We start from the raw sequence: 17272 nt of genomic DNA, 5'->3' as shown, positions 1-17272 counted from the left end.
CTTTGATGAAACTGTTCCTGGCCCAGCCAATTTACATCAAGGATAGAAAGTAAACCTTAAAGTAAAATCCTCAAAAATAATGTAAATTAAGAGAGGGGGAAAAAGGTGAGCTTTTGTGTTTGGGGAAGCAGCATGCCAGTGACAGAAAAAATGATGTATATATTCCTCACACATTTAGACTAAGCAATCCTTTTTTCAAATATCTGGATACCAATTTGCCTGTTCTGTATAAGTAAATACAAGGATGACACAGAAATTTCTTCTCAAACAGTTTAATAGCAAATAAACAAAGGGAGATACCACACTTGGCATATACAAAATGACTTCTTGTCTGTGTGTCTGTGCAATTAAAACAGCTTTAAGTTCCCCAGTGGGACAAAAAGAAACCACACACAAAAGGAAGAAAGTTCCTTAATACATACTCGCTCGTTCCAAACTTGTAACAAAACTTTCATTTTTAAATCCACTACACAAACTCCGTGATCAGAAAAGCAACATGTGCTTCTTTTTTAACCACTAAAGTAAAATCCATAATTTTCTACAGAGTACAACACAATTTCACACAAAAAAGACATTTTGTTTTGCAAATCAAACAAGAAAAAGGAACAGTTCAAACAGGGTAAAGAAAAGCATTGCTACAACAGAATCACGACTTTGAGTTGATTAAATCCTGTTAAACTGTAGAACAGATTCTAGATTTGGTCATAGTGGCAATTTGTTTTCTTGTCACATTTGTGAATCACTTTACATTGTTTTCTAGTAGAAAAGGCAAAAAACTGTACAAAACCCCTAGTGTTAAATACAATGTTTGTACCAATAAAAAAGCCCACAGGTTTTTTTTTCCAAAATGTAAATTTTCTTTTTTTTTTAATTATTCACAAAAAGCAGCTAGAAATAAAAGGCAGCTGCTGCTTTTACTGTCTCAATTCCATTAAAACCACCACAGAATTATTAAAACAATCAAAGGAAAGAAAGGAAAGGAACATCTAATGTTTGGCATTTTGGTTTTCTCCAGAGATTTTTTTTTTACCACAGGATTCTCCAGAGTTTCTCATGAAACAGTATGCGCATTATAAAGAAATGTATTGGCAAAAATTAATTAATACACTGCAAGGCCTTGACTTCCCTGCCATCAGACACCCCTGTGCATTGTGACTGTGAGCCTAAGGTCAATCATCTCACAGCTGTACCCCAAATAACGCAATGATATCCCCTTTCAAGTCACTCTCATCCTTTGAGATGCTGATCACAAGGTTGAGAGAAAAACAAGTACGGAGATTACCCATCCAGCAAAAAGAGTTGGCAGCTGGTGTTTGCCAACAATAGAGTGAAAGCTTCCTAAGGCCTAGATCAGGGGTAGGCAACCTCGGCTCTTTTATGACTCATGGACTTCAACTCCCAGAATTCCTGAGTCAGCTTGGCTGGCTCAGGAATTCTGGGAGTTGAAGTCCATGAGTCATAAAAGAGCCGAGGTTGCCTACCCCTGGCCTAGATAGACCTCTTAGACGTTTCTACTCTCCAAATATTTTGTTTCACATTCCTTCCTCCTGTTAAAATTCCTTCATAGCTTCTCCTCCACCCCCATTGCCCCTTGTGCTTAGGCACCTACCACAGGACTTTTTGCAGGTGCTGTGAAGTCCCGGATTATATCTCAGCTTCTAAAGCAGATCATATGTGCAGCAAAGCTGAAGCATGTTTCCCAGAGAAGGATAATCTGTCCTGTTTCTTCATCAGGCCAGAAAAAAGAAGAAGAAGAAAAAAGAAAACTGCATGTCTCCTAACCCAATTAAAGAACAAAACTTTTTTTTTTTAAAAAAAAATTCTCCACAGAGGAGATTCCCCCAGCTAAGGCCCCTGAGAAAAGGAGCCGGGGTTGGTACCCTGTTCAGGTAACAGCCAACGTGCTGTTATATTGTGCTTGTCACTTGGAGAAAGAGCCAGCAGTTTTGTGCCTAGGCTTACAGATTCCTTCTATGGGATATATACGACAGGCTATTTCAAGTGTAAGAACTGGAGAGCAATCAAGCTTCCATTCACTGAGAGTTAGTGGTGTTAACATTTCACAAAGCAAGTCGCATATTAAACAAGAGGTACAAATTAAGGCTACCCCAAAGGAGACTGAGCTCCAAAGGATTTCAGAAGCAGTATTATGCAAACATCCCACATCTTTCTGTTAAACGTGTATCCCTGCCGCTGCCACCATGACCATCTGAACAGTGCAATCAAGCCCCTGAGACCTTTCCATAGCTGTGATAATAGAGCAAGGTGCAGATACTGTGTAAAGCAGTCTAAATGCACAGGAGATGTCCTTACATGACATATGATCACAAGTCTGGCATCCCAAAAAGGACAGCTTTGAAACCTAATAAATTGCTCAGTTTTTGCACCAACTATAGAAAACAGAGGTGAAGGGTGTGTGTGTGTGTATATATATACAGGATTGTGAAGAACACAGCAGGAAACATGCAAAACGTTTACAGGGGCATTATTTGAAATTTTAAAAGAAAAAAACAAAACAAAAAAACAAAAACTCACATTTTGTTGAGATTGTAGTTACAAAAAACTAAGCATGCAAAGGTTTAACAAAATACAACACCAACTTTGATTAAATTCTCACTGCAGACAAAGGCTGATAATCACACAGGAAGGAAAAAGCAGTTAAGTGCCAGGGCAAAAATGCAGCTACAATCAGGAAAAAGTGTAGTTCAAGTGTTTTCTGCTGAAGCTACTCAAGTCAAAGAATGCATGCTCTCTTCTCAAGCATGGCAAGTAGGTTCAGCAAAATGTGACCAGAAGCCTCCTGAAAGCTTTGAGTTGCATCCTTTTACTTTTTCCTTCAAAGGTTTTTGTTGAAACTAAGCACACAGAGAAAAACTAAGCCTAGAAAGTGATTGGCTGTATGTTCACAGAAATACAAATACTCCACGAGGTATGCTAGCAAGGCTGCTCTGAAGACAATTACAAAGAATCAGAATCACAAAATCAAGTGGTTATCTTATGAAGTTCTAGAAAAATAGAATTCTTTTATATTCAAATGCAAGTTTAAATATTCCCCATCAGCAGTCTTTCTAGCAAAACCAATTTGGCAGCACAAAAAAAAAGAAGGAAAAAAAAAGAAGAAACAAACATAATAAAATACACATCAGCATCAAAAGTCAACACAAGGTCAAAGGGTGAGAGTTCAAGCATCAGAGAAGCTGAAGAGACAAGGATTTGGACGATGTACTTGAACGCCACATCGACATGCTTTAGGCACAACGATGAACAAACGGCAGGAATCTAGAAAAAAACAAACCAGAAAGAAGGAGACCTACTGAGTTACACAGAACAGTACATCCAAACAGAGAGAGAAAGAGAGAAGAGAGTGAAACAGGAATGGGCACTGTACAATGAGACCTCTTGGGGAGGGGAGCTGACGAGGAAGGGCAGCACATGCCAACAATGAACAAGTAAAAGTTGAAGTGCATAAGACACCAAATAAATGTAAAAAGGGTCAGAAATTAAATGGAACAGAGGCCTGGGATTCCCTTTAGACTCTGGCTACAGAATGGATTCTGACTTAGCGGCATACAGCTGTGCATTCCACACAGCTCTAAGTCAGTGTTCCTGCTGCCTCTTCATGGGGAAGGCAGCACCCCAATCTTCCACGAGAACCCGACTCCGTAAAATGTAATTGTTCACATGACAGGTGGGAGGACAAAGCAGAGATCACTGGGCAACCGGGCACTGAGAGTTTCAACGCTTTCTTCTTCTTACTACAGGGGCATACTTATGCAGTAGGGGCCCATCTTGTGTATATGTATGCACGTGTATGTAGATTCTGGCACTAAATGACATTAAGCACGTTTACTGTGTGAGTAAAACTGATGCCCCCACAGAAAGAATTAAGACTTGCTGCAGCTGAGCCCTTTTTACTATGATGCTTGCAAAAAAAAAACAAACCCACCACCCTCATTTTGCAACTCTTTTCAGTACGTAAATCTTGCTCTTTGATTCTGTGAGGAGGAACTCTGGACTCTCAAAAAGTTCTACAGTCACCTCTGCCAGTTTTGAAAGGAAGGATTTTTATCTGCAGAGACTTGTAAGAGATTTTCAAAGTGACAGAATCTCTAACAGGATCACAACACAAGAGACCTAAATATCAAGGACAAACACATTTAAGCATTCTCTTAACATAGTGTTTCATAAGCAATTGTCTGAAGCAGCATACCATTATTGGAAAAAGTATTGTTCTTCGACTTGCCCTCACTTCCATCCTAATTATAATAAATGCATGTTACAACATTTTGACTTAAGTACAGAGATCTATTTCAGCTGAATAAAACAAATGAAGTATACATTTGTGTGAATATAATTTACTTTTTTTAAACAAATGTCAAGCTACACTATGTTATTTAATTTTAAACTTACTTAAAAACAACACTGGCTTGGAATCAAAATGAGTGATCCTTAAACAAACCATCCTTCCGTTAGTTGGTTTTTTGGATCTAGGGCAGGGGTAGGCAACCTCGGCTCTTTTATGACTCATGGACTTCAACTCCCAGAATTCCTGAGTCTTCTGGGAGTTGAAGTCCATGAGTCATAAAAGAGCCGAGGTTGCCTACCCCTGATCTAGGGCAACCGTTCTTCAGCTGAAACAAGGGAGGGGTAATCCTTGTTCACTTTCCTTCTCATTATAATTCACTATACCCCTGAATATCCTAGGATTGGGGAATTCACTGGAAGAATTTGATAGTAACACTAAGAGAAGTACATTAGTAAAACCATTTCCATGTAGTATCCTTAATGAACCTAAGAAGACTCCCACTGGCAGAAAAAACCTCTAATCTAACTATAGGTGTGCAACGTTCAGGTTCAAAGATGGCAAAGTTCCGACTTGGGCACCCCTCCCTACTTCTCAACTTCTCCTTTAAGAAGCAGTGTCTTTTGCCCAAATATGTTTGAATTAAGGAAACAGCAGATTACACTTGCTCCTTCCCTTGGGGGGGGGTGGTTGTGAGATTATGAAAGTTAGCTTGCTGAATTAAAATATGAAAGTCTTTATTTTTATCATAAAATACATACCCAAAAACCTGAATAGAACATTTTTCTCTTTCTCAGAATCTATCCATTCATATGAATTAACAAAATACGTAGTTAAAAAGCTACTTGCAAAACCACAATGACTACTTATTTCTTTTAAAGTTATCCGCCCTCCCTCCCAATAACTAACTCAAGCTCTGACGTTGCAAAATTTGGTTCATGAATACCAACTCTGGTCAATATAATTTTCAGTATAACGTGGAGTTCTTTATCAATTTCAGCCTTTTGCATAAGTATTACCAAACTCACTATTTTAATCTTGAGTATGTGTGCGTATGTAATTATGATATCAAGTAATCAAATGATTAGGTTCCAATTTGATTGGCTTCACTGATTTTCTGCCAAAAATTGGGTGGAGGGAGAAGACAAAGTAACAATCTATGCAGAAAAACAGCATGATATGTGGAAGCAAAACTTCAAAGGGGCATGTATATGTATCCTTGTATAAACCAGATTCATTTTTCTTGCCAAGTGGGACTCTCCCTGGGAAACAAATCTTCATTATTTGTTTTGAAAAGCATTTGTGGCCAAGTCATGGGAAATTGAAAAGAAACAAGTATTTTGGTTGAAGCATTCTATCTTAAATCATTCAGAACGGCACCAATGAAGGCACAGGAATTCTGCCAATCTATTCCAAAGATCCCATTTTTATAATTTAACCTGCATTTTTAGCTTTGGTAATTCTGATAGTGGAATTCGGGCACTTGCATTGATCATACCTATGAAAGGAAATACTGTATTATAGGATAAGCGTAACACAAATATTGTGTTGCTAGTTCAACAGGAGGAAAGTTGCCCCATACCAGTCATAATGGAAGCATACAGAAAAGTTACAAAGTATATGGACATTGAATAAATAGCAACAAAGTATTTAGAAAAGCTAGTAGTAGTGACTGAGAAGAGTAGTAGTACTGGGAGGAGTGACTATAGCAAAAATTGAGCACAGCTTTCCTCCTCCACTGGTTCACAGCATTAATTCTTATCCTATTTAGCAGTTTGCCTTGTTACAAACAGGCCACTGAAAGTCAGTAGTTTCAATCATGCACATTGTTTATGTATGCATTACACAATCACATTCAGGATTATGCAAAACCCTGGTCTTATCCAGTGAAATAATTTAGATAATAAATATTCTCCACCCTGGAGCAGTATAAAACTTCTATAAAAATAGAAACAACATTCTTGGTTATATCAGGTTGCAACTGGAGCAACTGCTCCCAACCATGACCTCTTTTTTTTCCTGAAAGTATATTTTTATTTAAAAAAATCCCTTGACAGTTCTGGGACTCTCAGCACTCCAACACTCCCCCATCCTAATATTATCAGGATAAAATTTCTCCTAGTGCACAAACATCAAATGATATACAGTTATCTAAGTGTATGCATATGCTTCTAAATTAGACCCCAAATATTCAACACTGAAGGATACCACATGCCAGCACAATTGGAAAATTTGGCAATCTGACCATTCCACCTTTTTATCACCACTGTATATGCTTTTTTAATAAACAATGTTTACATTTTTACTATGCCATTCATCAAGTTATAAATCTGCAGTGAGATTCCAAATTCATCAGAAAAACAACTTGATGGGCAGCCTTACACAAATTATAATGCCTGTGTTTTAGTAAACAAGGGGACCCAGTCCCTAGTAAACAACTGGTTTTCCCACTGAGTTTTATCTTATACAATGGCATTTCAAATTTGATGAGCTTTTGAATCTTCATTGGAGATTATTTTTTTTCCATCCAATGTAGCAATAATACACTGAATCTATATATAACACTGTTAACTTTCCTAACAATAGGAGTAGCTTTTTCTAGCCTCAGGACTAGATATTACATAATTTCTTGCTATGGCTCAACTCATACTGTTAAAAATTCCCTTTGGATTCAGACCTACAGTGTATATAAAAATTTAATGCTTTTGGCATACACCCATGTGAAAAAAGAATGTGTATTAGAAGGGAAAGAAATCTGACTTTGAATTATTAGGCACTGGGCTCAGGCAGTAGTAGACCAGATCCAAATCCTGCACAGATTCAGTCCTTTGAATTTATTCCTTTGTACTGGCACACACTCAAAGGAAAACTGCTATGTAATAAGCTGACAATATTTGTGAAAAATAAATCTATATAAGCAACAAGAAAAAATCTTTGGGCCAGTATTATTCTGACACTCTCTCACACAAAGTTGGAAAAAAAAAGAATGCCAGAAATCAGAGCAGTAAGAGCTCATTTTAAAACCAACTGTCAGTTTAACACTAAGGAGGTTTTAACTTGTACTTTATGAGCACCATTTATAGTTACACCTTCATGTACAATTTCTAGAACGGGGAAGAACAAATTTTATCATGAGACATTGGATTTGTAGTAAGAATGTAAATTAAATCCAGGAATTCCTGGATTACAGCCTAAAGTGTAGATAACTGCATTAAACCAACTAACCTCAAGTGTAGTTTCCAAGAAATTGAAACACTAATTCATATTATCCAATTTTTTAAAAAAATTGTTCTGTCCAAAGTGTAAACAGCTGATCAGAAAACATCACTGGATACTTTTATAAGCTGCGACCACACACATTGCACTATACAAATGTATTTTAGCATTATAATTACTGCATTTTTCCTTTACCACATGAATATTTTTGCCCAACTATTATCCTCCAACTGACTGATTCTGTATACAGTTCTCACATAAGGCATTTACTAAATAAATCTAGCAAATAGCTTGGCAAAGTTCCTTAGGGGTTGTTCATTAACCAACCACCATATGATTTGGATTCAGCTTCCTGCTTCCCCCTTTCATGAGTATAATCGGGGTCTCCTCATATCTAAGTCATGCAGTGTCATGTCCAATTGCACTTACTATTTTCCTTTCCTCTCCAAGGTGGCTGGCATTGGTCCTTCTCAAAACACAGTTACAAACACAGCAAACTCTTTTTTTGTTTTTTTTTTAAAAAAAAGAAATAGTGATATGGCACCTAAGCTCCAAAGTAAAACACTGGAAACAAAAGCACAAAGTTGTCCTCCATCCGCAGAATTCCCAGTAGAGGCTGCAGCTGAGTCTTCAGGAGAAGATGTGCCAGACAGAATGGTATCAATCAGCTTCTGTGACTGTAAAAATACAGCCTTAAAGAGTTTCTGAATCCCTAAGTGGGCTCCTCCCTAACTTACCAGAAGATCCTTCTCACTCCAGTTCCAGGGGGAGGGGCACTCAATATGGCTTGCTGTCATTCTTAGAGCGCTTGAGCTGAACTTTCAGTCGCTTCATGCCAATTTGAAATCCATTCATTGACTGGATGGCAGCTTGTGCAGAGACTGGATTGTCATAACTTACAAAGCCTAAGAAAAGAAAAACTCACAGTTAAGTGCAATTAGAGGATAAGAATATCTGAGTATATCATCATCATCATCATCATCATCCCTACCCGCCATCACCACAGCTTGCATTTTTGCTTTTAATACAAAACCAATCTTAACCTTTAGTGTAATTGCAGATAAAGCATATGAGATACAATAGGACTTTAAAAAAAATACGACTGAGGCAAAATTTCCCTACTCGACTCAAACAAACTAGCAGATGTTAGAGTCTTTTTATAGCTACAATCCGTAAATGTCAATTCTTCTACTGATAAGTTTAATGTCTTGGAAAAGAAGGGCTAGAATATTCCAGATGCCATCCAAATCTGTAATTTTTAGTGAGCACCATTGTTAAATATATGACTGAGCAATCATACTAACTCTACTTTTAAGTTGAGTCACGTTGCTTTATTTACCTATGTTTTGCTTATATATAACTTGCTTGCACAAACAAGTGGATATATTTTCAGCTATAAGATTTTAGTTACTTGAAATACTACAATATGTTTTTTTCAATGCATCTACTTAAGCTGCTAGTTATAAAGCAGCAATTTACCGACTTAAATATTTCACAATAAGTTTCTGTACCAGTTCATTATATATCAGCTGGTTATTGTTTTCTCAGGGGAGAAGTTGAGAGAAATAACTAGAGGAAGATGGTGGGACAAACCTTCCGAACAACTGCTTTGATATGAATATTCTTCTCTTTTACAAAAAACAATGTAACAGAACATACCAAAACATTTGCTCAGATTGGTCTGCTTGTCAATGAAAACCTTGGCAGAGACAACGTTCCCAAAAGGCATGAACATCTGTAGCAGGTCTTGGTCCCCAAACTCCTGGGGAAGATGGTAGATGAACAGATTGGCTCCTTCTGGACCTTTAAAATATCCATTTAGAAGGAAATTAAAATAAGTAGAACTTCTTGGATTTTAATAGTTAGGAGAGGTAAAAACATGTTTAATTAACAGACAAAACTCATGCTATTAGTGAAAAATCTGTCTGCAAAAATTAATTATCTTCCAATGTTAAAAATGATACCTAGTGCTCATTTTTAAACAAGAACAGATAGCAATAGAGTAATAGACCATTATTTGTAGTTTCAGTCCAAGACCAGAAATACAGAAACAAATCCTGATAATTAAGTACATAGGCACGATAAATTCTAGCCCACTTCAGGAAGTTGTGATGCTTTAACGTTGATGAGATGATCAGGCTATACTTCCTTAATACAATTCAAAATAGGGATGCAGAGCGCCATCACTCTTTCCATTTTAAAGCCTACAGCTTCAGATTAATGTTTCAATAAGGTTGTCATGTATTTAAAATGTGATACAACCACAATAAATATATGACCTATGAGACAATATGATCCATAAAATAACAGCACTCTCACATCAGGTAAAATTAATTAGATAACCTTTCATTAAACCATTTTTCTTTTCACTAAATCAAGATTTTGGCAATTTCAATCCTCCAATTTGCAACAGTTAACAGCAAAGCAACTGTATAGATTAAGGATACTGTATGCAAAAATCACTACATACTTTCTCATAAATAAGAATTGATTAATGATGGTCCCAAAATATGACTGGAAATATTAAAAATAACACACTGTATATATCGATTTTAAAAAATGAATTTCTTGGTTGGGTGAAAGATAAAACTAAACAGAATTTTAGAAGTAGATGTTTCAGAGTAGCCACAATATTCTGTAAAAATGTCTGCAAAATGGACAGTGATGGCGAACCTTTTAGAGACCGAGTGCCCAAACTGCAACCCAAAACTCACTTATTGCCAGGTGTCAGGTGGAACGTGGCCCACTGGGTGGGCGTGGCTGTGGTGGTCATGGCAGACTGGGTGGGTGTGGCCAAAGTGGACGTGGTCACCTCAATGTTGCTCGTTGGGAGGATGCCTGTGGGGGCTGGGCAGGGTTGGGGGAGATCCAGGGGGTCTCTGGCAGGTGAAGCAGTGGGCAGGAGGCTCGTTCTGCAGGGTGAGGCGAGGCAAGGTAGGGTGGGGGTGCCATTGCCGCATGGCAAGGTGAGGCAGGGGCGGGGCAGCTGCTGCCTGACACCATCGGCCCCTGCACACAGAGGCCAGTGAGCGCATGGGGGCCAATGGTGTCCATCAGCAGCCACAGCCTGCCAGCTCCTCGACCAGTGCACTCTGGGGGTCTGCAGTCTGCTGCCAGCAGTTCAGAGAAGCCGCCTCTGAGCTGGACAGCTGGCCGACTGCTGAGGAGGCAATGCAGTGGGATGTGCCTGAGAAAAGGAGAGCATGCGAGGCCAGGAGGGACAGGATGGGGGCGGAGGGAAACTAGCCGTGCCGGCCACATGGGATCTCAGGTGGCTGGTTGAAGAGGGACAGCTGCCATCTCCAGGGCATAGCACAAGTGCCCACAAAGAGGGCTCTGAGTGCCACCTCTGGCACGCGTGCCATAGGTTCACCACCACTGGACTATAACATTGGACAAGAGTATAATACAACACCTAGGGCTCAGTACGACACAGCGAAAGAACAAGCTTTCTCAATACTGCCTCCTACCTACCTTCCTTCTGACTTCCTGCTGCACCAATACTCTGCTGTGTTAAAAGACTCTGGTTATAAAGTGTGGGCAATGCAGCAGCAGCATATTGCTGAATCCCAGAGTATGCCTGAGTTAGGGCCTCCATTGTGCTTCCTGTGCCGTTTGAAAGGCCACCGCTGCCTAGCCCTCCATTTAAGGCTGCCATTCCTGTACAGAAAAGATGAATAAATATTTTTCCCCCATAAGGTTTCAAGTAAGATAATTGATCAAGGGAAATTGAGACATGGGTATGAAGCAAACAACGACGGATTCTGACTTTTGCTTACAATGCACTGAACTTGCCTGCTAAAGAGCCAACATTCAGGCCTGCAGTAGCCCCTGCCAGTGTTTGCAGCGCTCCAAGAGAAGCCATTGGGTTTACTGAGGAACTGCTACTGGAACTGGGTGACGAACCTGCTATTAAAATGAGTGTGTTAAAACATCAGCAAGAACTTCCGAAAAGTATCAAAATGACTTAGCACCATCTCTGAAAGGCCTAAATGAAGCACCTTCAAGATCCTTCTAAAGTATCAAGTGGAAAGTGGCATAAAATTTCCTTTTTCTCTCTCTTCTATTTTCCCAAAAGAATTTTCAGTGAACAGCAATCCACAATCTTTAGCCTTGTATCCTCTAGGTTCCACAATGTATCTTTTAATTTGTGTGAAGTATGAGTCAGGTATGAAATAGCAAGTGTTTGTTTTTTTTAAATCCCATTTATATCCCGCCCTTCTCCGAAGACTCAGGGCGGCTTACAATTTAAAGCACAAATCAATGTGCTTAGCAATGTTTTTACCAACATTCAGAAGCAATCCTGCTATTTTTTGCCTAGATGAAAATTGCAATGGAAGAAAAACCTCTGGAGTATCGATGTAGTATCCAACGAATGCTCATCCAGTGAGCCAGAATCATTTGCTACTTACAAACTCTCAATTTATTACTGTTTAAGCAGAATGACCCAGGCCACAGTATTCATTCTCTTTTGCCATCTCAAAATACTGATGACTCAGTGACTAACCCTGTTCCATATTATGGGTATGCATACCATACTCTGATATCATACCTTAGTATGGCAACAAAAAGAAGAGGTGCAAGAGGTCAGTCAAGCACAGGCAAGTTTAATTTTAAGTTCTAGTGGTTTTCTTAAGTTTCATTTATTTTATTCCATATCTAAAATTACCATCATTTAGTTCCAATCAGCAGAAATAAAAGAAGTTTCCAATATCAAGCCAAGCAATTGGGTGGCTTGCTTTTTGCCTACTATGATATGTAAATAAGATTAGAAATAATAATCCCTTGTTTTACAGCAATAAGCCACAAGTTAAAAGAAATCTGCTACTGGCTTGCTGTGATTTATGATGTGAAAACTTGCAGAGGCACCTCATTTGTGATTCTATGGATTATTCTTGGTAGTTTTTTCTGCCCCATCCAGTTCTGAGATGTTCAAGTAAAAAACTACTAAATGGAAATAAACCATTACTACTTTTATCTGCAAGACCAACTGGCTTGTTCAAAAAGCATGATTAAAGCAAGCCATCGCGTAGTATAAGGTACAAATAATGTCACTGTAAAACCAATTTTCTCCAAATTCTATCTCAGTTTTCAAAAAAATTGTATCTGCAAAGAAAATCCAAGAGAATGTAGCAGAACATTTCAGACAATGTGTTCACTGAACAAATGGGTCAATTACACTTACAAACAATAAATATCCTCTTGTGAAATTTAAGTTTTCTGTGTGTCCTTGTAAATATGAATGCGTGTATACATGAGCCATGGTGGCACAGTGGTTAGAATGCAGTACTGCAGGCTACTTCTGCTGCCAGCAGTTTGGCAGTTCGATTCTCACTGGCTCAAGATTGACTCAGCCTTCCATCCTTCCAAGGTTGGTAAAATGAGGACCCAGATTGTTGGAGGCAATATGCTGACTCTGTAAACCGCTTAGAGAGGGCTGTAAAGCACTGTGGTCTATATAGCTATTGCTATATACCTGTAATTACGTAGAACAAAATCACGTAACTACCCAGCAAATCAGAAGCACCTGCTTCCTTGTCTTTTTCAATCATAAACACATGTTTTGGGATGTAATTATTTATCTTCATAAAGGGCAAGGTTTAATAATTCTTTAACTGGCAACTGGTTCTGTTGTTATGTATGCAGAGAGGCAAAAACAGGTTAATTAACCAAAAAACGAACCAATAAATAAAACAACTCCCTTACCTGAACTGGTGAGCACACTTAATGGACTATTGGAAGAGTTGAGTGCTGTTGTTCCACTTGGGGTATTCTGAGCTGCGCTAGCTGCAGCTGCTAATGCAGCCAGATTCTGCAATTGCATTGCATTCAACCCTGAAATACATCAATCAATGCAGCGTGTCTTGTTTCTATACCATTAACCACTGGTGGACCCAGCATCATCATCATCATCAATTAGAAATGGGTTTTGATGGAAGAAGAAATCCAATATCCTTTTCTTCCAAGCTAAATAACTCTTAATTGCCGATATCTCTGGCCCCTCTCTCATACGGACTGATATTTTTTGCTGTTTATTGTATCAACAATTTCTCTTTCAATTCTCTTCCTAATGATTCCTTGCATGAAATTCATTCACTCTATTTTTTAAACAGCAGCTCACATTGGACTGTTGTTGTTGTTGTTTTTTACTGAGTTCTCCACTGTAATTTCAAGATCCCTTTTCTGGTCAGCCTCTGTCAGCCAGGATCCAATAAATATACAAGTGAAGTTTGGATTTGTGTGCCAATTTCATTTTACACTTATTTACAGTGAAGTACATTTGTCATTTTGAAGCCCATTTATACCCGCTGTGGAACCTCCCTTTGTACTTCAATGTAAAGTTTAAAAAGATATTGGCACACAAATCTTTAAAATCACAACCAAACATGTTCTGTATCAAAGACTTTATTTATAATCCAGGTATAAAGTTACCTATAGAATCAGCCTTGTCCCCGCATTTGCTTATATCCTAAAATAGTCTAGAAAATCAATGAAAAAGACTAATCTTTCTGAATATCATGTTGATTTCTTTTCAGTAAGTCTTCTACATTTTTTAAAAAAATTCTAATAATACTTTCTAACAACCATTCTTCGGAACACGTGTGAAATTAACTGATGCATAATTTTTCTTTAGTATTCCTTGATTCCTTTTTAAATAATGAGGTGAGATTGGCACCTGTTCCCATAAAGTAGAACACAACAAGTTTTAAAGGTGCTTACGTTGCATATTGCATATTCATATTCAAGTTAAAAACCTGAATACGTGTCTGAGCATTTTTGTACGGGCAACCAAGATCTGTCTTCACTAATATTAATATATTACAGCACACCAATCATTTTTTTACTTTGTTACCCTATTTATCAGATCCCATACGGAAAGAATAGAAAGAAACCTACCTCCCATTGGGTGAAGGTTGCCCAGTGTGTTCAAATTCCCAGAAGAAGCAGCTGCTGTCTGCTGAAGGAGCTGTAAATAAAGCTAGACATTACACCAAAAACAGAACAAGAGTGAGAATGAGGGCTGGCTCCATTTCTGGGAGACACTGCACTACACCACAGCCAGAATGCCGTTACAAGCACAATTCTTACTGACCACACATATCACCAATACACACAAAGCAGCAGTAAATCCATACCAAGATGCTATTAGAAAAGGAACAATCCTCATGCAATTCAAGGTGAAATATTCCTCATTTACTCATGGCTAGTGTGCCACCAACACTGGCTACAAAGGTTTCTAACCCCGGTGCAACATTTAACTGCCAACTCCTCCCTACTCAGATACCATAAAAGTATTCCGAGAGGAGGCAAGGTAAATAAAAACAGAAGAAGGCGGCTTATAGGGGCAAACCCACAGGTAACAGTAATGTCTTCTGTCAAGGCAATGATTTAATAGCTAACCAGCTTATGTAATGTAAGATGTAATGAAGGGAATGACTCAGCAGGGTCTGTGTCCCTTTAAGAGCCAGCAGGGTCTGTGTCCCTTTAAGAACCAACTAGGTCTGTGTCTCTTTAAGAGCCTTTGTATAAAAGGAAGGCTCCACTGCTGTGTTCTCTGTCTTCCATTTTCCTACTGTAACTGTGGTGTGTTGGATCCTGCTGTATTAGCACGTGTATGTATATTGTTCCTGGTGTATGATATTGTAGATAGTGTAAGATAAACCACCATTTACTATAGACCACTGTTTACTGTGTTTACTCCTAGGTTATCTCGCGCAATAAGACTGTGCACGCTCTGACATCTACATATTGTGAATATGGCAGGGTGCTGTGCAAGTTGATAGAGTACTGTGTACTGGTACTGTAGTAGAAAGAAAAATAAACCTTCATTTCCCTACTCTATAAATGCATAAGTTCTACAACCTAAGTCCTCAACTAAGTGCCACATTCCTTCTTACCAATAGAAACCCTAACACATGGCAATACTTCAATGCTTAAAAGCATTTCAATCATCTGTACTTACCACTACTACCACTATCAATTTTTGAGCTTGTAAGAAGAGTCTCAGAATGAGAATACTTGCAAACAAGTAATGTGTGTTAAATTGTTTAGAAAGCAACTCTGATCAGAAACTGTCAAATACACTCACTGCCAAGTACTGGGGTCCAAGTGTGTTCAGTCCAGCCAGGTTTCCCCAAACAGAGGCAGCGCTAATCTGTTGCATCTGTTGCTGGAGTTGTTGTGCGATTCGTTTCTGTTCTTTATCTTTCTGAGTATCTGCAAATTTCACTACGATGGGAGAAGAGCATCCCTGGAATACAATTCGCACAGCTGTAGCTTTTGTCATCTTTCCAAAATCCTAATGATTTACATTCTTTAAATAATTGCTTTAAAAAGAACATACATTCAGAAACTGTGTCTGCTTTTTAAAGCAGCCTGTCACATTCCAGAATTCCAATGCAGATTCATGCATCTTATATATCTTTTCTATTTTGCATAGAAGTGGAGAGAAGTGTGGGCATGTGCCATGCAGGGGGTATGAATGAAGAGAGGTTAGCACAGTAACTGGAAAGCTTAAACTAAACATTTATGTATTATGATTTGGATGTGTCATTACCACCCATCGGTGTTATCAATACAATTAAAAAAAACCTTTAAAACTCAAAAACAGTTGAAAATATAGTGATTTAAGTGTTTCTACAAGAATTTTAAGGGATTTTTAATATAAACTAAAATATCTGGCTGAGAAGGGGAGTATTAACTCCTTTGGTAATACTGCAAAAGAGAGGCCAAGTGCATTCTACAGCTTGGAAGCTAAACATGAAGAAAATCTCAAGTATCTTTAAGAGGGTGTATTCTGTTGACTTTAATGGGTGTCAATAAAACTAACATAAGACCTAAATGGTGTAGGCTTTAAAAGTTACAACTAACACTTTAAATTGTCCTTAGAATACAGTTAGCAATACTGAACTACAAAGAAAAAACACCTTCTTTTATTTACCTCCATGGTCTGTGCTTGATGCATTGCTTTGATTGCTGTTTGTGCCATTGCTCTTGTGGTAAAAGTCACAAAAGCACAACCTGAGAAGGGAATATAGTCAAAATTAAAATAGTTTATCCAAGTTATCTCCTGAACACAAGAAGCATCTTGCCCATTTCTAAAACTTCCCAATTAAATATAAGGGGCATGTATGTGTATACAAGAGGGATGTGGTGGCTCAGTGGGTTAGGATGCTGAGCTTGTCAATCAGATGGTCGGCAGTTTGGCGGGTTGAATCCCGAGTGCTGCGTAGCAGAGTGAGCGCCTGTTACTCGTCCCAGCTTCTGCCAACTTAGCAGTTCGAAAGCACGTAAAAATGCAAGTAGAAAAATAGGGACCACTACTGTGGGAAGGTAACAGCGTTCCGTGCGCCTTTGGCGTGTAGTCATGCCGGCCACATGACCACGGAGAAGTCCTCGGACAAGCGCTGGCTCTTCGGCTTTGAAACAGAGATGAGCACTGGCCCCTAGAGTTGGAAACGACTAGCACGCATGTGCGGGGGAACCTTTACCTTTTTTATGTGTATACAGATGGGGGAATACAAGGGTTGTGGAGACAAGAGGAGGAAGAGAGGTCTGAAGGGAAGAGACATCAGTTGCAAACAGGTCTGCGTGTACCTCGGCTTAAGCCATCGGGACCCCGTAGAATTCTGCATTCTTCAATTTGACCAAAAGAGGAAAACATCACTCGGATATCATTTTCATTACACTTCTTTGAGATCATCCCAATGAATAGTTTCCTATCTTCCACTGCTAAAAGAAAACAACAACAAC

The 17272-nt window shown here is 38.7% G+C and overlaps 1 protein-coding gene across 6 annotated transcripts in view; it reads right to left on the bottom strand.

Moving 5' to 3' along the window:
* Positions 1 to 256: 256 nt before the first annotated feature.
* The window catches only part of CELF1 (CUGBP Elav-like family member 1), a 49982-nt gene continuing 32966 nt past the window's right edge, over positions 257 to 17272 (bottom strand). For 5 of the 6 annotated variants that reach the window (XM_081335069.1, XM_081335068.1, XM_081335066.1 and 2 more), the window contains 11 exons: positions 17117 to 17251; positions 16461 to 16540; positions 15609 to 15770; positions 14417 to 14498; positions 13226 to 13354; positions 11315 to 11428; positions 10994 to 11179; positions 9179 to 9322; positions 8257 to 8424; positions 1482 to 3279; positions 257 to 1338 (listed from right to left, as the gene is read on the bottom strand). In XM_081335069.1, coding sequence (XP_081191195.1) covers positions 8297 to 8424; positions 9179 to 9322; positions 10994 to 11179; positions 11315 to 11428; positions 13226 to 13354; positions 14417 to 14498; positions 15609 to 15770; positions 16461 to 16540; positions 17117 to 17251 — 1160 coding nt within the window. In that variant the 3' untranslated portion in view covers positions 257 to 1338; positions 1482 to 3279; positions 8257 to 8296. Of the gene's footprint in view, positions 1366 to 1481; positions 3280 to 8256; positions 8425 to 9178; positions 9323 to 10993; positions 11180 to 11314; positions 11429 to 13225; positions 13355 to 14416; positions 14499 to 15608; positions 15771 to 16460; positions 16541 to 17116; positions 17252 to 17272 lie in introns of all 6 variants that reach the window. The other variant, XM_081335064.1, reaches the window with a different exon arrangement.

The sequence above is a fragment of the Vipera berus genome (genome assembly GCF_964194415.1).
Source record: "Vipera berus genome assembly, chromosome: 1".
In the NCBI taxonomy this organism is placed as follows: Eukaryota; Metazoa; Chordata; class Lepidosauria; order Squamata; family Viperidae; genus Vipera; species Vipera berus.
This window is presented reverse-complemented; position numbering and strand designations above follow the sequence as displayed.